This window comes from Embiotoca jacksoni, unplaced genomic scaffold, assembly GCF_022577435.1.
Source record: "Embiotoca jacksoni isolate LCO1_2020_lvr unplaced genomic scaffold, fEmbJac1.0.p SCAF_1, whole genome shotgun sequence".
NCBI lineage: Eukaryota > Metazoa > Chordata > Actinopteri > Embiotocidae > Embiotoca > Embiotoca jacksoni.
Window position 1 is genome coordinate 5,841,130 of NW_027185229.1, and position 23,904 is coordinate 5,865,033.

Here is a 23,904-nt window from a genome sequence, read left to right on the forward strand (position 1 = left end):
ACGCTGATTAAACTTGGAGGTGGATGGAGGAGTGGATAGTTACCTGTCACAGCCCTCTCCCACCTGCAATATTTATTAATACACTGAGACTGGCTATTGTTAAAAAAAAATTGTGATACTGGTACTGATACCTTGACTTTGATACCCGTTCTGGAACAATACCTTCTTTAATTCTAATTTTATAAAATCCATTTTAACAAAAAAGAAAATTAACATTACATATTACACATTACATTTTCATGCAGTTTAAAGGGGGAGAGTGTAGCACAGGTTATTTTCTGGAGCTACAATTAACAGATGTTCCTTAATTGCCTCACATGCAGTTATTGCTCGATGCTTCAATTCACCAATGTTCTGTAACCTGTTCTGTAAAATCGGTAGATACTCTCTAGCTGTCTGCGCACAGAGAAAACTACACTCACTGCAACGCACCCAACTCAGACAGGTATGTGGCCAAAAATTTGCATGAAAAGACTGAAATAGAGGGATTTTATTTCATGCCTATTAGATCTACTTTTGCGTAAATGCAGCAACAGTTATGCCTTTTAAGAAATGTAAATGCATTAGTGTGGATGTAGTGTGATTGAATGACGAGGCATTTTTAGATACCAGGTAGTACCAAAGCAGTTCGGTCAGTGCAATGAAAGTATAAACGTTGGTACCCAGCACTAAATTTAGCTGGAAATCTTTTGTTGGTCCAACAAAACCCGTCTCTCCATACTGTGTAATGAAGAGTTACACCTGAGAAGTGACAAATGATGATTAAATGTCCTTTCACTGTGTGCTGAAAGGTTTCAACACCCTACAGTTTCAGTCAATCATTACTTTTTGCGCCCCTATGGCCTTTTTATTTGGGACCTTTGCTGCATTTCATCCTGCTTGCCCACGCTCAACCTGTCAATCCGTTCCTGTCAATCTTCCCTGTCATTTGTCAAATTTGTCAAAAATTGCCTCAAAATCTTTTCCATAACTCACCTGCTTTGTCATTCATGACAGATATCCACAGATTTTGCCATCAGTTTGACTCCTGCTTAACGAGGCGCTGACAGGTTGCTCTCTCTTCATCCAGCGCTACACATTAAGCGCACGGTGGCCATGAATGTGAATTGCACCACCCAATTTATGTTTAGAATCTTTGAATGCAGAATTTCAAACATACCAGTGACCTTTTTGCCCAATGCTGCACAAGCCACTGCAATGAGAATCTGTCTGAAGTCTGGGTGACATGAGCCTGGTAATTGTGAACCTCTCTCCCCTTTCTCCGCTGGCTGTTGTGAGGGGAAGCAGCGAGCGTGTGCTGAGGTTTTGAGAAGCCCTACCATTCCCTCTAATAAGCTCCTGTGGGACCTACATGAACACAGCTGCAAGTACGTGCAAGCCGTCTGCAAAGTGAGAACGGCAGCTACTTTTAGGGGAGGGGGGGGGTGAGCTTAGCAAGGCAAGTGTGAACATTCACGGTTATAGAATAATGACCTAATACCGCACTCCGCTCTGCGACAGGTTATTGCCAAACGTGCTGGGGTTACAATAAGATGTCAGATTCGATGATAGTTCAGCACTCGCTGCAGCATAAAAGGTTTCCTTGCACGAGAGCCGGACTTATGATGTGTGTGATAGTGATATTGGTAAAGATGCTGGTCTAGTACACAACTTCCTTCAGCTGCTGGGGTTTCCTAGAGGAATGTCATTTAATTTCCTGGGAGCTTGACAGAGCAGTCCACTTTCTCAGAGATTTTCATCGTTCGACTCTCCTTTGTTCACCCTGGAGCAACAACATGGTACATGTTGTATGCACTGTGTATTGCCGAGAGTACAGGAAATATAATATATCATCAGTTTTGGAAACAACCCCTTAAAGAAGTACAATTCATGGAGTAAAGGACCCCAGTGATGTCATCAGCAGAGGAGCTGAGGGGACTTTATTTCTCCAACATGAGGTTTCTACTTAACCCTGACTGTTGACACTCAAACCTCCACAACAGCTCGCCGCGGTCTCCAGCCAAACCACTCGATGAAGGCGAGCAGAATGTCATCAGGTGCTGAAGATGGGAGCATTGGTGTAATTAATTTTTCTGGGAGCCTTGGCCCCAGAGCTCCAGAGCCTCTGCCTTTCATTTTATATCAAGTCCAAGGATCTCCCCCCCACCACCTCTTTGCAGCTCATGGTTCTGCCACAGGGGTCTACAGCTTTATCAGTAGCCCCCGTCTTATCTCTAACTTGTCCCTGCAACCTGACTGCATGGAAGATTAGCTCTGCACCTCTTGTCAGCTCCTGATTTTTCCTTCAGTGAAGACAGGAAAAAGCTCAACATAAGCCAGGATTAAGGTGGTAGTGTGGGTGTGTTAACGCTGTTTTTCTGGGGGTCTTCTCGAGATTAGGTGGCTAGTGTAAAAGGTCAAGTCTGTTTAGTTTAAGCCTTCACTTTTACAGAGTAATTACACTCGGAAGAGTCGGAGGAAAGTTCACTTGGGAAGATATATTCCCTTATAGGCCTCATGTATCTTTACAGCTGCCTTCTTTTCAATGGAAGCCCACATCAACCTCAATGTATATTTCATTGGGAGTTCTGATGTCAGGCTGTCATAAGAATACAAGACAAGGAAATGTGCTCTGTTTAAAGCTCAGTTATGACCACTTCTACATTATTGTAGATCTGGGTCAGTTTTTGGCTGAGCTGTCATAAGAAGGCTAAAAGCAAGAAATTGAATGCTCTGATGATTGGACCTTCTGGGAGAGATCGCAAACATAGCCAATTAGCAGCTGAAAGGCTGGAGATGAACTCTGACCCTGACCGCTGTAGTTTTATTCCACAGAGACATTTCGTTTTGTTCATTAAGCCCGGTGTGCTATATTCTCTGCCATCTACTGCTTATGTAGTGTGGTATATTCTCTGCCATCTACTGCTTACAATTACACCAGCATCAGAAGCAGGGCAAAGCCACACTTGGTTCAATCACTTGGTTTGATCTACAGTAGGTTACAGAAGGAAACCATATTCATGACTCTGTTGGTCATAAATGAATCTGCCCATAGTAGCGAACATTGGTGCTTGTTCTAGCAGACTTTTACCAAACCAGCATAATATTAGTTCAAATGTTCTGCTGTGACTGAAGGAGTTTCAGGTGAATTTGTAAGGTTGTTGCTGTTGGTTTGTGGTCATGTCAAAGAATCCAGAGTGGATGGCAGGTCAGGAACAGTCAAACAAGTATACGACAGATCATATGATCAGAATGATGACAGCCAATTGAAACTGAAAACCATTGTAAAAAAAAAAAAAAAAAAAAGACGTCAGCAGAAATGTGGTTACTTTTTTTTCACTGCCACTTTTTTTCAATGCTAATACAATTTAAAAAAAAAAAAAAAACAAATTATAAATTTTTTGCTAATTGTATTTTCAGTGCCATAGACCATAGCCTTAAAGCTACAGCTGTTCACTAAGTCCTGCCTCCATTAGTTACTGTTGCTATGCAAACTTTGCACTTTACAATGAAAGCAGGAACAGATTTATCATTTGTAATCTGCAGTAATTTTTTTCTTCATTTCAGCCTTCAATTTCATGAAGGCTCTTTATTTCTAGCCAACTGCTGTAGATATTGTCGACTAAAATAATAACTGTAGCGTATTGTGTCTTACTTCTGTTGCATAAGCGAAGGCTAGTGCTAAAACCTTGAGTTGATTGAGAAGTCTTAATAAAGTAATTAACATAAATGAACCACCAGTAATTGTACAAATAAATGTTTAAATAGCCTTTATTGGAATTGTTTGTGGACACTGAGCAGCGGAGCTTGGTGGCCGTTTGATTGGCCTCTGCAGTGAGTCATACGTTTTGTCCCTGCAGGAAGGGTGATTTAAAACATGTAGTGGGAGTTAACAAATCATACAAGATTAATAAAATTCGCAGTGTGTACCCATAGCTCATAAACAACACCTGTTGCGCTGCCACGACTCTTGTTTCAGCCCCAAACACCAGTTTGGCATGTGGAGAAATCCAAAACTTGACAGGCCTGCTGATCCTTGTTTGTTTGGTATTCTGTGATGGATAAATGCTCTACTGGGTCATGGTTTAGTGAACAGTCAGTTAGATTCTCATCGATCTGTTATGGCATTACGTCATCATGGAAAGATAACTGACATGGACATCATCAGACATCCTTTTCTATTTGATTCGCTAGATTTACCTCCTCAGATATGCAGCAGAGCCTTAGGCTACTTGTTTGTACAGCTCATGTGTGGCTCTGTGTTTGCATATGCATGCGCTGAACACACAGAGATATGCACAATCCCATCATCAGAATTTAATTTAGGAATGTCTTGCATCATTTCAAAACACTTGACCATCTGCAGGCGTTCTCTCCACCCTCAGAGGGACTTGGACAGCATGGCAGCGGCTAACAGTCAGCCTGCTGTGTTTGCACAGGAACACGGTCTGAAATCTGTCATGCTCTTTGTTTATCTGTGCTCATGTCTCACCCTGCTGACAAGTGGGGGTCTGCTCCTTTCATGTGGAGGTTTTCTTAAACAAGAATGTCAAATATATATCGAGCATATTATATAATACGAAAGTTTTTTTTTATGGCAGCATTGCCCTTCAAAAGGTGAAGTCTCAATTTGGCCTTAAACATCTAAAACTCAGCAATGATTTTATATGTCATATAAGTTAGGCTCAAGAAAGATGATAATGTATTTAGTATTACTGTGCTGTTCAATAGACCAAAAAAACTGCTGTGTGAGCAGGTGGTATTACTACCAAACCACACTGTCTAATTCTGCACGCACATCAAAGCTAGGACGCAGACAGAAACTGTTCAAGCACGATAGAAACTCTCAAAATGTCAAGTGCATATAGAAAATGTGTGGGGCTTACAGGAAGAGACCAATTTGTAAACTTATACTGTAGTTTACTTTACTGTTTACTTTATTATAACATTTATCCAAAAGAACATTTTACTGCTACCTATTTAAATAATCTCTTTTAGATATTCTCAGTAAAAAAAATTAAAGTTTTTTGGAAAAGTTGAAAATACCAGCTAATTGGCTGTTTGTTATATTGAAATACAAACTTTACCAATATCTCAACTGGAATAATGGAAAAATATCTTCAGTGGACACATTCTATGTTTTCTGTGCAGAAAATTCATTAAACTCCAAAAAACTATCATTTGCCGTAAGATCTAAGAAAATATTGTTTAAAAAATTTTTTTAAGACAAGTTTATTTTGTCTTAGTATTTTTTTTACATTCGTTCTGTACTTTTGTTTTTGCTGATTTCCATGGATAGGAAAAAAGAAAAGAAAATCAGTGCAAAAAATAAAATCCAATGCGCATCCCGAGGGCCACCAAACAATGTATAACTTCATACATGTGGTTCTATTTTGAGAGATAAGGACAGGAGACAACTTCAGGAATGACTGACAAGCAACAGCTGGGAAGGAGGATAACACAAGCCTGGAATACATCGTCACAGGCACACTGGTGTCAGTCACAACAGCTAATTAAAACAAAGTCAGCAGTGTTAATGAGAAATGAATAGTGAATGCACTGCAGCTCTCATTTCCATCAGTTTACCTTTGACAAACTTATCAGCAACACAAGACTCTGTGATCTCAAGAAAGTTTGTTGACAAAAGGAAATAATTGACTCTCCTCAGTCAATCACAGAGTGATGCTGGATTAGTAACAGGTACGAACACATTTCATGGCTACACGTCACGCAGTTTGCAACATGATGAAGTCCTGATTTTTATTTTTCCTACTCATTTATATACATGTATAAAGACAACAAAAAACATGCTGAATAACAGAATCCTTTTTTTTTTTTGGCATGAAAGCTCGTCTGCACTCCACTCACTGAGTGCCATTTCCCATGTGATGCAGATTGCCTTTGATATGTGAATAGAACAGCAAAACCTCATTTTATAATTCAAATTAAGCAATTAAAGTTAGCTCAATAATAAACTCTATGGCTATTATGTATGTAGGGGCTCTTTTAGGAAGTATATAGTCTATAGAAGCTATCACAGGTCACCCCTCACTTCATCGAGAGGGATGAGAGGAGGCTCATCACATGCAGAAATTAATGAGATTTTGTTTTTCTTATACTAGACCTTTGATAGCAACAGTGTTTTTAAAAAAGTGCCCATACATTACCTCGTGACTGACACTACTATAACGGTCAGTGAATGGCTAAACAGTGTTCCTTAAGAAGAGTCCAGCCAAAACAACAACAAAATGTCTTAACCACAATATTATCTTTCCCTTCTCCTAAGAGCGGCAAAGACTGATGTCTTAAGACGTCTGTCAAAAAAAGTCCCACTTCCTATTTTTCTAAAATGAAAGTTAAAATAATCAAGATAGCTGTGATAGAAAAAGAAAGCCTCACAATAATGGAACATCATTTATTTTTCGAGATTTCAATAACGTGAAAAGATTTCGAGGCGATGGTGCATCAAAAAGTTAAAAGGCTTCTCCTGTTGTGCGCAAGCTGTGCACAGCTCAATGACGTGCACAGAGCAGACAGAAGCTAAAACCTTTGTTAGTAAGTACTCCAAGTTTTGTCAATTGATCCACACCAGCACTTGGGTTACACACATCAAAGTTTATGACAAATTATTGTAGAACAGAAATAAGTAGCAGGGAGCCAATGCTCATCCCTAGAATCTGGTTAGGCTAAACTAGTCTGTCCCACTGTCCTCAAAAATGACAGTGATGGAACTAAAGTGACCTTTTTCACATACACAGTCATTTGATCCATTTTTTATATTTTTAATGAGGCATAATTGTGCTTTTTCTAATGTAATCGAATTTTTTTAAATATAACATCAATATCACTGTAAAACTTTGATTTCAATGTTTAACAGTTTGCAATTGTTCGTCACTACTTGACAGACCCAAAATATTTGTCAGATATTGATCCTAGTGCAGGACCCATTTGATGACAGCACTTGGTAAATGAGTTGACTATTATCTTTTTAGTTGACAGAATGATGAGGAGGTAAAAAGGGCTGTTGCATGTTTGGATCCCAGTACTTGTGTTTTTAATCCCTGAGCGTGGTCTTCACTGAACTTCAAATCTATACGTTTCTCTCTGAATTAAATAATTCCTCAGCAGAACCAGATCCAGAGTCCTGATAATCGTATTCCAGTGTGTCTCTTCTCAGTTGACGGACTTTGTCCTGCAAGCGGTCTCTCTCTGTTTCCAAGGCTCTATATTCCCTCAGTAGCCTTTGCAGCAGGTTGTTGCAGTAGGAACATACCTGCGTCTGTTGAGACTGCTCAGTTTGGCACAAGTCCGCTATGACAGAGCTGTTGAAAGGAAACCGATCGATGTCCTCTTTCCAACTAACTGCAAGAAAACAGAAGTTGTGGGTCATGGATGACGAAACGTATTCCAACATTGACTGCCAATGTGATGTCTTGCGATTTGCATGAAAAAATTGTTTTGCATTAAACTTAAACTTACAGGCGAGATGCAGGGAGATGTTGAGAGTGGCTTGTAGTATACACAACACTGCCAGAGTTAAAATCCCTATTCTGAGGAGTCTTCTTTCTGTGAACACATATACACAGTACAGTCAATCATTCGTTGTCAGACAATGCCATGTGACCATCTCCAAAATTTGATATAAACACTTTGAGCCATAATATTTCTTGTTAAATGCTTTTGAATTGAAGTTCTTTATGATGACAGTTGAGCAGCAAATGCGATCATTGTTGAGTATTGCTTTATCATTCTGATATCAATTTAATAAAATAATGAAGTCAAAGTAAATTTCACAGCAGCCACAAGAAGCAATTATTGATTTAATATCTGAAGAACAAAAGATATTTTGTACTATTCTTTCACGAGATCTCCTTAAGTAGTTGTAGTAGTTGTGAGGTGTCGTCACTCGTACTCTTACCTGATTGTTTCGGGTTTCTGCTGGTTGCTTCAGTCCCCTGAAGTCCCCCATGCACCTGAATATTGGTGTAGTCAGAAAGCTCAATGTCTTGCTGCATGGTGATCTACCTACTATGAGAAACTGGCTGAATTTCTGACTTCACTCTGTGTCATATACTGCTGCTTCGGATGGTTTGTGCTCAGCTCTTTCAAATGAAGGAAGTTTCATTTGAGGAAATGCAAAAATGAAAGTCTGGTCTTGTTGAGTCAGCCTCCAGAAAGACTGAATTTAAATATAATGGAATTCCAGTTTATGCAAGTATTTATCATTCAGCTTCTTTAGTATATGAAAAAAATTATTGGGTCTATTTGATTTACATTCCATTCAAAGAAATGTCAAACAGCTTATCTAAGCCAACATTTAAAGGCTTGAAACTTTGCTTGTCGCAAACTGAACAGAGAACCAATTTGTTGAGGTCTTGAACCAGGTCGGTCAAATTTGTCGTAAATTGATCGGCACCACGGAGGATTAAATATTTTTCCAGGGCTCCAAATCAATGTTTTTTTACACGGCAGCAGTCTGCAGGCTTCAGAGTATTCGAAAGGTAATATGCTTACATGACTTTGACATGAAGGTCATATTACTCATACTGAAGTACTAATAAGATCTCAGGCAGTTTTGTTTACTTATTTCCCACTTGTGGTAAGGAAAAATTCAGAGTAGCTGGTCAAGCGTTCGGTTTGCTCGTCTATCTGGACTTTGGTCCAGATCAAGATTTTGTCAACAAATCCCGAGCAGACTCATGAAATGTGCTTCAGATATTCAGGGTCCTCAGGGAATGGGTCATAATGATCTGGGTGATCCTCGACTTTGCAACTAATGCCCCCATAAGCAAAAAAAAAATAAACAAAATTCACATTAACACAGGAACCTAACAGGCAGATTTACTGTGCAAATTTATGCTCCCCAGACCTTGATCACTTTCATCCACTGCAGCCCACAAGCCAAAACATCATTTTCATTGTCATTTTTATGTCGCTATTTTTACAATTGATGAAACACGTTTTACACTTTTGATAGTTCTAAAAATAAAAATATCTGACTGACTGTAATGCTGTTTGTTCCTACACTTTCGTAATATTGAATGTAGCTTGTATCTTGCCTACTGTACAGATGTAGAGGCAACAGTCTCTTTGACCAAGCAGCAGGGAAAACTTTTTAAAAACTCCAATAGTTTCTAAATTACCACGAGGTCGACACCTAGTTGGATGCAACGATTGAAAATGACTCTGTGGCGCATTGCCAGACCCGTTTATTCACGCAGTTCATTTGGGCAGTTCATTTGGGTAATACCATGGTTGCCTGTCTGTCCCACTGTGGTCCAAAATGACACTGATAAGAGTGTTGGTCGGTTTGGCCTTTTTAGTCCTTAAGCCTTGATTGCCAGTTGTAAAGCAAAAGGTGTTTCACCGTGTGAGAAATCTGTGGTGTTAGTAGCAGGTAGAAATAAGCCTTCTGAATACCAGTGATTTCCATGTGAACATTTAATTAGAGATTTTATCAATCAAGGTCGCTGCAAAAGGTAGAGCAAAGAAGGGTTTTGTTCTCAAAGTCCAGTGTTACAGTCTACACCTGACAATACGTGTCGGTGGTGTTTCACAGCCATACATTATATACATGCCATGGTTTCAAAACACCGGTCAGTGTTGATTCATAAACAATTTTAAATCTGTGTACACATAAAACACTTAATAATGCAGTCATATAAGTTTGGCATGATGCAAATATTACCGAAATCCAGCGTCGAGAAAGAACAAATAACCGCTTATACTGTTGCGATGACATTTTTTTTTTAAATGCTACAAACAACTGAACTGAAACTAAATTGAAAACATAATTTATAGATGCGTTTTAATTAAATGGAATTATTAAAGTTGTTACCAGACGGTGCTGCACAATCAGATTCATTTACATATTTACAATTATAATACAATCTATTATTTGGGCAAACTCACTTTGCCTTGAATTTTCAAAAGAACAGAAAATCGCATTGAAAACTGCCGATAGGGCCAGCTGGCCATTGAATGTGTGGCTTAGAACAGAAAAGTAGATATGTAGCTTTGCATCTGTAATTTTAGTTTTATGAGCTTGTTATTGCAATTTGGGATGTGCAAGTGTTGAGGGCAACGACTATGTACAAGAGCTAGTATGAGCATCAACGCAGTCGAGTTTATAGTACTGAACGGCAAGTAAATACAGCTACGGTAAGCCTGAGGGGAAACCGTGTACAAGTCAGTCACCACCTGCTCTGCTTAAAGGAAGGTAAACACAGCACTCAACAGCTTCTTACACTATTTAAGGCTGTGATGCTTTAATTTAAAAAGGCTGGTAGTTAGTTTGGTAGCATATAAAAGCTAAGTAGGTGGTAGAGGGAGAAAGGTTTTGATAATACCAGACTATAGACTGTGAGCATATGGTTACTTGCAGATGGCAGTGTGTATCAGTGCACTCTATTCACACCGAGCCTTCGAGTACACCAGTGGAGAAGATGTGCTTGGTCCTTTCCGGCCAACATCATTCGGCCGCAGTGCTCAGCCTGTCATGCAGCTCTTCACGACTTGCCAGTTGCTGCTCTCCGAGCTTCAAGAGGCAGACCACAGACTTCACGCACCCAGGCAGACTCTGACCATGTGAACATCTAATGTATTAATCTGTATAAACCTGACGACAGATGAGATTAAAGATTGATGTCTATTGGCAGTCATGAGACTCGTGTTAGCATTTGGTTTTGCTGAATCAAAGCTTTTGGCTCCCGTTACCATCACTGCTGCTTCTTGACTGGCATAAATTCTTTGTGAGCGCCGTCTATTCAGACCAATGTGCAGTAGCATTCGGTTACCTCATATATAAAACCAGCTTAGCATATTTAGATCTCCTCTGTTTTATTGAAGAAGTTGTAACTGTTTTCCTGGTTTTTCCTTTCCTCTCTTTGCCATTTTCTGGAGATCTTAGCAAGGTGATCTGGAAACTAGACATTCGTTCAGTCTAACGCAACAGCCCTGCTGTAATTCCTGCTTTTATGCAGGTCCTAATGTTCCGTTTTTGTTGAAAAGATGTACTGAAAGGTATCGTCAGTATGTATAAGCTTACAAAACATAAGATTACAGACACAAAACTCTGCTTTCAAGCACACCCTTTTCATGATGTTATGCTCCACCCAGCATTTGGTGATAGGTATCAACTAACACATGCAGGGTGTGCAAATAGCTGTCAACCTCAGGGTTAAGATGAAACCATGAACATGTGAATTACACATGCGATAAGGCTCCTACACATCGGTGCTTGTTCATTTAAGATTTATGTATGAACTCTGATCCACCCAATTTAACATTTTCCCTAGAGGTGAAATCCAGAGGAGGAGGATGTTAATATGTCACCTGAGCAGACTGCCACAGTCAAAGCAATACTTTATCAGTTCAAATTAAAGCTTCAGTGGTGCAAATGATACAAATACAGACAGTACTGTACCACTCCCATATCCTAACAACCACAGGGGAGTCCTACACCATAGAGATGTGGAGATGGGTGAAATTAATGGGTGTGTTCGGCTGGAGAGGCTCCGCTTCATGACACGGGGGTGGATTACAGGATGCAACAGTGCATTCTAGTGGACGAAAGGAACATCACACGAAGCATTTAAAAGAATGCTCGGATTATTTTGGATGCTTGGATGATGGAGTTTGGATGATGGAAAATGTTGGAGAAACAAATAAAATGCCTCATGCGACAGAACAGACTGATTATTAATGCTGTTAAGGTTTAACTTTAGCTAAACTGAAAAAATGATAATAGCAGTGATGTAGTTGTGTGCTCAAGTTTGAGATGTGACCATTTGGAGTGTGAGGTTTCTGAAGATGTGAGTATATCATGTCTTCTACAGTGTTTGTAGCTGTGTGCATCCGTGCAGAGAAAAATAATCCCAAATTCAGAGGCAGAGGCACATACACACCTCCACACATGGTCACTGCACACATTTACCAGAAAACACTCAGCCATTCTTGCACACAGCCCCTCTCTCACTATTCTATATCATGCACCCATGCACACACATTCACATTCAATCACATGAATTCAGATGCCCTCATGCAGGAGGGCACATTCAAACATCCAGCTGCATGCGTACAGGTATTTGTGTGTATTTGCACGTGAGAGCCGGGATTGTAAAAACAATACATAAATCATGGAAACAATGGCAGCAGCCATCACTGGTGTTCACATACAGGCTGGCAGGAAACCTATCAGTAAAGATTGTCAAGTCTTTGAAGATTTTGTTAAGCCATGCCAGCTGCATAGCTCCCGGGACTATTAAATGGATTAAATTTAAAATGTGATTTTTATGCTCAGATTTTTTAGCCCTTCTTTTATCACAGATTAGTTCAAGTACTATTAAAAGGTCACTCCAAGAGTCAGTTTGCGATTCATGACAGCCAAACAGCATCCTTTTATTTGTTTTTGCATAATGTCATCTCCAGTATGATCAGTGTGCAGTGTTGATTTTTGAACAGAGAGGTTTCAGATATTTTCTGCAGCTTTGTCTGCAATGAAATTGCACAGGATGACCGAAGGTTCGTCAAGAAATGAGCCAGATGTGGCATGTTGTTTCTCATTAGCGGCATGCAGCTCACCTCCACCCCCCCTTAAAACAAATACCCTGCCTTGAATGTGTGCGTGACAGCTGGAGATGAGTACTCCGTTAAGTGGAAGAAAATAAATCAAAGCACTTGCTATCTTTTTTTTTGTGATGATTTGTCTAATTCTTGCCTGGTATGTCCATGAGGAGAGGAGATGGAGAGGTAGCAGAGGAATGTTGAGGAGTGTGTGTGTGTGTGTGTGTGTGTGTGTGTGTGTGTGTGTGTGTGTGTGTGTGTGTGTGTGTGTGTTTGAGATCAGGAGATGTGTGAAAGAGTGCGGTGGAAAAGATGGGAACAGAGCAAGTCAGAGAGAGACAGAGAAAGTGTGTGTTTTGACCAGCTGCACAGCAAATCTGTTTATTCTGCACAATTTGGCATCAAACACAACAGACTGCTGAGTGCCTGCTACTACTTGTGGTGCCCCATTAAAATGGAATTTATTGCTGCCTTAATAGCAAGCCTGAATTACACTTTTTTTTTTTCCTCTCTGCTCCATTCTTCTTTCCCTCTCCTTCTCTTACTCTTATTTGCACTTTTTGGTTTTCTCTAGCTGTAGGCAGGATAGTGAGTGTCGTCGTCCCCCCCCCCCCCCCCAATTCTAGCAGCAGCTGTCAGACAAGTTATCGGAACGGCTCATTACAGACCCAAACAGGCAGGTATGGTAGGCATGCCCACCTACAAGCCGGGCATCACTGCCATCTCCGCTGTCACCTTGAGTGAGCGGCGCTCAGACATCAAATTGAAAAGAGCCCCGAACGTCCACATGTGGTGGCATGTCGTGCAGCTGTCGCCAAGTATGTGCTGCACCTTAAAGTTGCTAAACAACGTTTCATTGTCCTTCACTTCTCCCATGCATTTCAAAAGTGTCGTCCAAACGTGTTGGGAGACATTCTCGTCGTCTGAGGGCGTTGTGTGACCGAAATGATCAGATTCCTGGTCGGGCTTGAGGACACATTATATCATCAGTGTGACAACCCGTTAGCCACTTAGTTTACATTTGTAACCAGAACTTATGCTGTAAAGAGAGCGTGACCTCTGGGCGCACATCTCGTTCCATAAATCTCCTCCGCCAATGATAAATTCATATTTAATGACCATGGCCATCGTCTGGGAAGGAGGAGCATTCTTTCATTATTGCCTCTTTCCCCCTGCTGCTTGGTCGAGATAATTGATTTCTCTGTGGTAACAAGGTATCGACCACGCACGGTAGCCAGCTAAGACGGCGGTTCGATTCAAAGGAGGGGTGGTGCGGGAGGAAGAAAAAGAGGAGAGGACGCGGGATGAAGCTGAAACTGAATAAGAGAGAGGGTGAGCCAGACAATTATTTGCGGTTAAGGAAAGTCCGCGGCTTTACGTGGGTGTAGATTGTACAATGACTCTTGTCTTGTTTTTCAGGGTTTTTAAGGCAGAACATAGTTTGGTATTTCAGCTGTTTGCCAGCATATGTTTAATTCACCAAATGGAAAGCATATTGATCACACATTCTGTCACATAATTAATTGAAAACAGTGTCAGAAACAAATCTGGAGGGCCACTTTTCAAGCACATGCTCAGCCTGCTAAGGAAGCGGTATATTGGTCCTCTTCATACATTTGCAGCTTTATACTTTTGCTCCTTAAAACTGACTTTAACAGCTCTTTCTCAACAGCCCATTTTAATGTGAGTATAAAAGTATGATGCCCCGCCTCGCCTGATCCACCTGTAAATCTTCCATTGACATTGAATTACTACTTAACAAGTGCCAAAATACATAAAAATTTATTTTATTTGCAGCAAAAGTGCATACACAAGGAGTCAATCACGAGACATGCAACGAACACTCATCATGACTTTTGGCTTTAACCAAACATATTGATTATACACATGATCAGATGTGTGGATTTGACTGGCAGCTATTGAGTTGACATCTCTGAGGTGCTGCTGTTATTTGCCCTGACCTTAAGCAGGCGATGCTGCAGACACCTGCTACATGCTGTAGGGCTCCAGCTTGACACCAATAGACGGTGTTTTCAATCAGTCAATAACACCAATAACTAAACCTTGTGAATTGAGTGATGTATTGATTACATTCAGCTTCCAGAGACGGTGATACTGTTGCTTCCTCTGGCAGCACTGCCTGCAGTTCACTGTATAAATAGAGGAATTAAACAGTGTTGTTGTTGTTATGTGTTTACCAGCTTACATTGTAATTTATTTAAGAGCTCTTAATTGGACTAGTTACTCATTTGGCTCCTCGTCGGTCCCACGGCAGAGTGGAGCTCTATCACTGCACACTGGGGCATGCTGGAATATGGAGCTGCAGAGACACACTGTACACAGCCAGCTGTTTGATGTCTGCAGCCGCCGAGCGTATGCTGCACCGTGCAGCATAAATAAACACACAATCCCCCCGATGAGAGGACAGATCGACACACAGGAGACCTTATTTCAGGCTAATGAACTATTAATGTTGATTTGAAATTCAAACATTTTTGCAGGGGTCTTCTCCGCTAGTCATTCCCGGCTCTGTGTGCGAGAGAGAAAGGAGGCGAGAACAAACTAATTTGAATGAACCCTGGAAGTCATACACCCCCCCCCCCACACACACACACACACACACACACACACGCACACCCTCCCCTCTCAAACAGCTGGGTTTAGATCTCAGAGGGCCTGATGTGCTCTGTATTAAATGAGGCCATATAAAATGTATGTCAGTGGGTTCAGCCTGGCTTAGTGTAACTGTTAATGGAATAACTATAAGATGTATAAATGATCCCTGCTTTAATTCATAATAATGCTGGCCCTCATCGCCTGCACATTCAGCCCAATAGATTATGGAAATAGCTGTAATGACTAGTGGAACAATGAGCCAAATTGCATTATCATTCAGTGCCACGTCGGCTTTGGAATAACTGGCCGCGCGCTTTTTTGCTCTTTTCACTGAAGAGCTTGAATAACAATGGCCAATATTCAATTTACACCAGGAAAAAAGAAAATGACGCCTTAACCATGAACAGAGGTGAGAATACGGCATTAATAACGTACGCTAGTCACTATAATCCATGTCCAGGTGTAAGAGGGTTTTGTTTAGCCTGAATTGCCGGTAACAAAACCCACACGCCTCACGTGCCCTAGAAGTTCATTTCAGCAGGGTTCCTCACCACATGTCTGTCTCATGCGTGAAAACACCCACCAAGACAAAGGAAACAGTCTTTCAAGGGTCTATTTTTAGTGTAGCCAGTGTTATTTTATTTAAGCTAAGACAAAGGAATGAATGATAACAGTTCAAAATCTTTGGCGAAAGTTAGACAATCAGTTACACAGTTTCTCATTTAAAAGAACCATGTAAAGAGATAAATGTACAAAAATATATCAAATATGTATAAAACTATGCAGTATTACAAGTGTCATACAACCTCAAACAGAGCTGGGTTTAGTTTTTAGGACTCAATACTGGCTGTTTTTGTTTTTTTAACCATGATTATTCCCCTCTAAATAACTAATACTTAAAACAGTGTTATTATATTGAGATGAAAGCAGCATTGGGAAGACACATTCTTTCCCAAGTAACTTCTCTTGGTGTGCTGATACAAGAAATATACTGTAGTTACAAATACTTGTGAGGGTGTGCATGCAAATCAGTTTTTACCTTCAGATTTTATTCTGTGATGACTAAATTGAATGTTATTGATAAACCAAGACAAATTCCTTGCATGAGAAAACTGGGAAGTAAATGTGAGACTGAACGATACTACATTAGCATCAGAATCTTTACTAATGATCTGCTGATATATTAATATAAGGAGTGTCAGTAATTCTGACAGGTGATGTGCATAATACACAGTAAATCCTCTTTAATTGTGAAGGCTTGTACGTCAAATGTGATGCAACAGCAGCATCTAGTGGTGTATATTAGCAGGTAGCAAATACAATTGTTTTTTTACATGAAGTGCAAAATGCAGCATCACTCCCAATCCAGTGTTTGCATAGAAGTTGTGTTAAAGTGATCAGAAGTTAAACAAATGTCATGATTGGTATAAATCAAAGCACATCAACATAAATAGAAAATGTTAAATCATTAAAATAAATGTTTCAGGACAATGCCAAGGCAACCAAAGCCAAAAGACAGACACTGGCCAGGAATATAGCTTCTCTCTTAGTTCACTCCAGCTGTGTATTTCACATATGCTGCTGCATCCGTGTCTCTGTGGTTACAACCACATGTTCAGAGAACCAGCAGTAAATACACAGCAGCTCACAAAGCAGAAGATACTGATGTTTGAATCGGTTTCAAAAATGGTTGCTTGGTCATTAAAACCTTGAAACCTCTTACAATCACATAGATGTCTCTGCAGTTTTGGTCAAATAAAAAACATTAGTAATCAAAGTTAGAAAAAAAAATCTGGTTAGAAAGTTTTCTTAAAAACACTTAGATAAAGAAATTCAGTAATACAATTGTTAGATTGCACAGTAATTTTCCCATATGATTACACAGTATAAATATATATTCTGTTATTGCAGTAGGTAACTCAGAAGTACAGTATGAGTGAGCTCTTTTTTTTTTTTTCCTCCTTCTTTGTATTTACTTTAGCTGTGGAGAGGCGAAGAAGTTGCCCTGGCGGTGAGATGCAGATGTTGCTTTGCTCTTGCTCCCAAATCTAAAGGTGAGGAGGTCGGGGGGGGCACACAGATATACAAATTTAGTTCCAATGATTTTCACAAACACAAAAGCCAGAACTACTGTGAAGATGAACGTGTCGAGGGAAAACATGGAATCCATTCTTAATACATAAACAACTGAGTTGGCGTCATTTGATTTTTGATAATTTCACACCAGTGTAAACAGTCACCTGCCCACATGACACCAGCCTGAAAAGATTTTGAGAAACATTTTCTCTGTGGAATAACATGAATCTCAGTTGCTTTTGTTGATTGTAAAGACCTGAACCGTTTTGGTTCTTTAGTTTAAACATGCTGTCACGTTATGCTGCTGCAGCTGCTCAGGTGTTTTCACTTATGACTGATTAGACCAGGAACGATGGCTCCGTTCTATTCAAGTGTCCCAGAAAGACATGACAGTGACCCAATACCAGCTCAAAGGAATCCAGCCATCATTAAGTATATTATTTACACCTGTTTTTTACACCATTTTTTAGGGCCCCAAGAGGGCCCCATTCCTTCACAGGTGCCATGTTTGTCCACTACTGTGGTCATGGAAATACTTTGATTAGCTTTAACTAGTCTACATTGAGGTTGCATGTTTTTGCTGGCTGGGTGTTGCCATGTGCATTTGTGTTCATACATGGACCATGTTTGACATTAAAGACTGACGATAGTGCAAGTTATTATATAACCTCACCAGTCACTAAAAGTACATTTACTGATTTTAATTATTGAGGATATGAATGTCATCGAGCTAAAACTAGTTGTCATATTTTTATTAATCTATGTTTCACTACTTCTCCTGACTTGTTTATTATCTTAACCAACATACAGCACATACTATAGCAATGAAAGCCTGAGATTGCACAATTAATTGCAACCAAACAAGCTGACTGCATCTCAGAGAACTTTATTTATCTAGCTTAGCATCATCAACGTGATTTGTTTACTGTATTTTCTTTCCTCAACAAGTGAATTTGAAACGGTCTCTATTTTAACCTGGATAAAGCTAAGTGCTACATGAGTTAAGCGGCCTAGCGTTACGTCGGTTTTGTGTGAACAGAATTTGAGTGTGTGCGTGAGCTTACATGGTGCTACTGGACAGGGTCTGCTTCATGCGCTGAGACAGCGAGCTGGAGGAAGGTGTTTTGGCCATCATCTGTTGCTCTGGAGTTGTCACTGGTCCCAACATGCTCCCTGCAGATAAATCAAAGATAAATAGTTATACAACAGTCAACCACAGATGTTGACTGTTTATGCTCAAAAATGGGAAAAGTTGGTTTCATTCGGGTTTCATTTCATGCTCACTACTAAAAAATAGTAGTAATAGTGGGGAGTTTTCTTCTAAAAATCAAATCCAGATCACTCTGGTAACCTAATGCTATTCATTTTAGAGAAGCATTTATGTCTGTGATTTACCTTTGCGGTTTAGAGTGTCAGTGTGGAGAGGGTTTTCCATATCTGCATTATCTGGATAAGCAAACTGGCTCCAGTAGCTTTTTGGAATACTGAGCAAGCGCTCTACAACCTGAGAAAAGAAATCCAGTATTTATAGTCAAACTTAAAGTAAACAAAAGCACAGTCGTATACCTGAACTATGTGCTCTTTTATAAACACTAGGTTTTTTGAATATAATGCAGGGCAGTTATTCTCATTCACTCTACCCTTGGTTGTCTGTTGGTGTCATGCAGGATGGTCATAGGATCCGGGTCGGGAACAGCATGACCCACGAGGGTCGGGCCAAACACCCTGGCCAGGTTGTTTTCATCCATCTTGGTATCCACACTTTGAGACACCCTGGAAGAAGAAGAGAGGAAGATTTCACACAGTCTTCTCAATAATGAAAACCTGACCTGTACTGCAGGGATGTAGGAGGTTTCAGCACGATCAAAACAAAGTCTCAAACCCTACACAGTTTGGACAAAAACAGTTGTTTACAGCACTCCCGTCTTATGGATAAACGTTAACAGCAGCGAGGAGTAAAGATAGGATAAAACAAAAAGGTTGTCTACAGTGCTGAAATGTGTGAATTACTTCTGCAGATGGATCATCAGGCAGGCCAGAGTGTCTCGGTTTGGTTGAGGCAGCTCGCTAATGGTCTGATACAACATGGCTAAGCTGTTACCATCATCCTGGATTTCTGTAAAGAAAAAAATTAAAAATCAAACATTTAATTTAGTTAAACCAGGAAGGTACTTTAATCATTCAGTGTTAATCCTCATTCTGAACAGTGTTATGTAAACGGAGAGATAAAGACCCTGCAGATACTCACCGGCTGCTTCCATGAAGGCTTTGTTGAGGTGGAAGGTGAGCAGTGGCTCTACAAGGTTTCTGAGGAAGTCTTTGAGGACACCTGTAATGATGTTGATGTCTTCCACTTTGTTAAGCGGAGGCAGAGTCTTCCCTCTAATGAGCTTCTCCTTCAGCTCTTTCACCATGCGGTCATGGCCGGAGACTCTGTAGAGGCCAACCTGGGGCCAGGGAAAGATAAAAGAAACCAGCTCTCAGTGTCCGGCTGCCTGTGATACAACTAAATGAGATAACTAATTGGAGAGAAATTATGTTGTTATCATTCAAGGGAAATGATTAGAGCATTAACATGAATATGACACGTAAACTAGGACTTTGATAAAGCCGGTCTCACCTCATGTAGGCCTCTGTGTTCAATTTCCTTAATGCAGTAGACAACCAAAGCTGGGATCATTGGGGAGGTGACTGGAGCAAAGTCAGCCAGCGTGGCCTATACAAAAAAATGCATTCATTTATATGAAGGTATAATGAAAAGAGTAGAAAATACTATTTTAAAAATGAAGTAGTGGAAGTGGAACTGTACCTCTGTGGTCTTGATGGGAGTACTGACAGCTGTGGGATTACAGGGCAGGGGACATTGCTCACGGCACTCCGGGTGGCTCACTACCCTGCAATCTTGACAGCGAAGGTACACCTTCCCAAACTTTGTCCTTCTTTCACATGACCTGCAGAACTCAGACTTGATCACCTTAGTGAGAAAGAGAACATGCTGGTTAGTAGATTACAAATAAGATGAAGGAGCAGGTAGACTTAAAGAAGGTGGAGACCCAGGACTGTCTTTCGTACATTTAGTAAATAAGAAATTAAGTCATACTGTTTTGGGGATGAAGTGGTGCTTCTTTCCTCCATTAGCTCTGGGGGTTTGGAGTTGGGCTGGAAAAGGAGAGGCAGGCGTGCTGGGAGCCTCGCTGACCGTCTCAGATTGGTTAGTAGTAGTTGTATCACCCCACGCTGGAGCGACTGCAAACACAATCAAATGTTGGTCAAATCCCAAAACCACTGAGGAAACTCATGGCACAAAATTGTTTCAGCGATACATTTTGTTGCATTTTATCAAGCCAGTCTTATTTTAGGTTCCATAAACAAAAGAGGAACAAAAAAAGCTGCAGAAAATTCTCACCACTCGTCTTTCTGCTGCGAGTCCAGTAGGGCACAGTTTGGATGGTGGAGACAGCCTCAACAGCACCACCATTCACCGGCACAGTGATGGTTGTTTTAGCCACGATAGATTCATTAATCTGAATCATATGGAAAGAGATATTTCATGTGATGCAATCATCTAAACATGATTTAAAGAGTTACTGAACCCAGCCGGCTGCAGAGGTCAGTATTACCCTATCTGATGGACGTCCAGTGGAGCGCGGCTTCTTCACCGCCTGTGGGGGAACCTCAGCATGTTTTCTAGAGGAACGCTGTGGATTAAAGTGTCATTTTTAACAGACTAGATAGAGACTAACGAACCACTGGCTGCTTTTACCACTCCCCTAAAATATAAAAATTATGTTATTGTCAATGCAAACAAAGAGACATCTATTCAAAATGTGAGTAAAGACGTGACTCACTCGTTTCTGGCGTTTGCGCAGCCTCACATTCTTCATCACAGAGGAATCCCAGTCCTACAGGAAAAGTGGAGGGACAGAACATGATACTAAAACCGGCCATTTTACTATGGGAGCCTCTTAGAAATGCTATTCTTACACAATTTTGTCAGCAGCTCTGTTAAAATAAACAAATAAACTTTTAGGAAAAAGGGGTCAGTTTACCAGAGAGTCATCCGTTTGGTCATAGCTGATGTCTGACAGCAAAGAAGCTGATTCATCAATAGTAGTTAATCTGTAAAATAGAAGATCAAAGTTCGTTATTCAAAATACTGTCTTGGTCTATGCCTAGCTGGAGAATGACACCTTGTTTTGGTAGATTGTGCAAATTTTCTTATACTACACATAAAAAAATCCTCTTGCCTAGTGTTCAGGATTTGTGTTAAATTCTAACTTCTTGTTATGCAACTGTAATATCCCTTCAGGAATCAATAAAGAATGCTTCAAGTTTAGCCTTCATTGTGGTAATTTTTAAGGGAAAAGGATCAGGATGTACTCTAAATGTTTTAGAGGGAGATTAGGTGAGTCTGACCTTCGGCTGGTGTTGAGGTTGGTTTTAGCAGCTTGTGCTGCCTGGGAGTGAGCACTGAGGAAGGCCAGGGCCGAGCGCTGCTCTTCACTCAGGTGGACACTGCTACCGTTGTTCTCTGAAATCAGCAGCTCCCGGATCAGCTGCAGCTGCCGTTCCTGTTATTCCCACAAAGCAGCAGGTTGACACAGGTCCACACAGAAATATACATTATTTGGTAAGAATGAATAATTGTTAGTTCGACAAAAATAATGAACACTTAGTGAACCATATTGTGCAGTGATCAATGCCATTATTTTAAAAGGAATTTAGATTGATGTATTTTCCTTTTTATAATACCATATAAACAACCCTGCAGGCTGATGTACTGTCTTAATAGTGTGGCACTAACCAGCTTCTCATAGACTGCCTCAGCATTTTGCCGCCGGCGGATCTCCACGTCCACCTGGTTCCGAGCGTGTTTTAGTTTGACCTCCAGTGCTCCCCTCTCAGTCTCTGCTTTAGCCAGTGTCTCTTTACAGGAAACCAGCTCATCATCCGCCTGCAACCACTTCTTACGACAATCCTCAAAGTTCACTGCCATCTGCAGGAACTCTGTATAACAAGATAACAGAGAAAAAGATGCTGCTGTGCAATATAGACTATTTACTTATATGATTCTTGTCTGTTGGGCCTCCAAAAATGTAAATGGTTTTCACTGCAAATTAAGATAGAAGGCAAAAGGACGGTGCTTTACTGTAAAGTAAAATGTTGAATAATGATTTTCGGTTAGTTTTACTACACCCCATTAACTCAATAACTATTTCAATCCCTATTTGTATCAATGGGTGCACAATCAATTTCCAGTCTGTAATCCCGGCTCTGTCAGCCTTTAATGTACTACAACGGAGACTCAATATTCAGGACAGCCTGTGTATTCCTGGTTAATTTAATTCATTGCACCATTGAACACATGTTGGGATGGAAACAAATAAAACGCACTCAACATGTTACTGCTGATGATCGCACCATGCCGCACCACACGAGCTGAACAATAAAGCTGCACAAGTATGTCAACTCCACTGTGACTACAGGCCTCTGAGGACGTGGTAAATACCAAAACAAAGTGTAGAAATAACTTACGAGGTTCAATGTTCTCATTCAGACCGTCCACCTGGGCTCTGAGACTCTGAAACTGGTTGTACAGGTTCACCACAGGCGACTCCATAGTGTCTCTCTGCTGCTGCGTTAGCTGAAGACATTCACTTGGTTAGATTAGTAGGGAGAAATGGGTCAGTTAAAATAATGTGTGTTTTGGTGACGTTTTACGTTGTTGTTAGTGTTGAATTAGCCTCGGTCTAGTCAGTAAATGAGCAGTAACGTTACTACCACTACGTTTCATGTCGTTATTTTACCTTCAAACACGTGAAATGAAACAGCTACGATTACGTTGTATTACAGGATTAAAGAAGAAGAACAAAACAGCGCAACTTGTTTTTGTGCTACTTGTGTTTACTTTATAATCACTGTATTAAAACCAGCTCGAAAGCTGCTTGAACCCCACGCCAGATTTGCCAGTTTCACTTTTGTTGAAGCTATCGTCATGCTAACGTTAACGTTAACGGCAACACTATTGTGCCGACCTGACTTTTACAACCTGTTGTTACGGTGCTCAAAACAAAAACAATAAAGCGGTTACCTGTGCAATACAGTTGCTGTGACCGTGCGGCGGACATGTAATGTAATACGGTCCGATGTTAAAAGCAGAGGTTCGGTTGTTTATTCCCACACCAGCAGCAGGACCACACCTGTCTGGTAAAGTTTTCACATTCTTCTTCAAAGTTCAAAATCTGCGCCGGTTTTCTTCTTCGTCAGCTGATAACGGGAGTTTGTGCGCTCTACCGCCCCCACACAGCCAGCGGTGCAACTGCAGGCGTGTGTGGCGATACAGTAGACACAGTTTGAACTGTTCAGGATACCCTGAGGGGGTGAAAAGTGTCTCAGCACATTTCAGTGGAAGTTAGCCCTATTTGTTAAATCTGTATTCAGAGATAACACATTTATGACATGATTATTACACTTATTCCATTATTACTGTTTGACACAAAAAAAATGAATGCAAAATTTTGTATAAATGATGTTACACAATCAATAAGTATGTACAAAATGTGTGCATTTTATGTCATTGTTGCTACATGTATCTGTTATTTTACCTGTGGTAAAATTTATTTTATGACACATTTATTTGTTAAGTTTGTTTAGGTCTTGATTTCTTTT

At 40.5% G+C, this 23,904-nt stretch overlaps 1 protein-coding gene and 1 long non-coding RNA gene across 2 annotated transcripts; both read right to left on the reverse strand.

Annotated features, from left to right (window-relative positions):
• Nucleotides 1-5,557: 5,557 nt before the first annotated feature.
• Nucleotides 5,558-8,009, reverse strand: LOC138199369 (uncharacterized). Its single transcript, XR_011178338.1, has 3 exons — nucleotides 7,898-8,009; nucleotides 7,459-7,545; nucleotides 5,558-7,341 (listed from the first exon to the last, which is right to left on the reverse strand). It is a non-coding gene; the product is annotated as an uncharacterized lncRNA (long non-coding RNA).
• Nucleotides 8,010-16,961: 8,952 nt separating this feature from the next.
• On the reverse strand, nucleotides 16,962-23,410 carry LOC138199376 (rac GTPase-activating protein 1-like). The gene is made up of 17 exons (XM_069151430.1): nucleotides 23,327-23,410; nucleotides 22,771-22,879; nucleotides 22,040-22,242; nucleotides 21,652-21,806; nucleotides 21,285-21,354; nucleotides 21,084-21,137; nucleotides 20,856-20,933; nucleotides 20,642-20,759; nucleotides 20,336-20,481; nucleotides 20,045-20,209; nucleotides 19,856-19,951; nucleotides 19,484-19,682; nucleotides 19,246-19,351; nucleotides 18,876-19,008; nucleotides 18,631-18,739; nucleotides 18,300-18,408; nucleotides 16,962-17,207 (listed from the first exon to the last, which is right to left on the reverse strand). The coding sequence occupies exons 2-17, from the start codon at nucleotides 22,853-22,855 to the stop codon at nucleotides 17,132-17,134; spliced, it is 1,902 nt and encodes a 633-aa protein (XP_069007531.1). The 5' UTR covers nucleotides 22,856-22,879; nucleotides 23,327-23,410; the 3' UTR covers nucleotides 16,962-17,131.
• Between the last annotated feature and the right edge of the window lie 494 nt (nucleotides 23,411-23,904).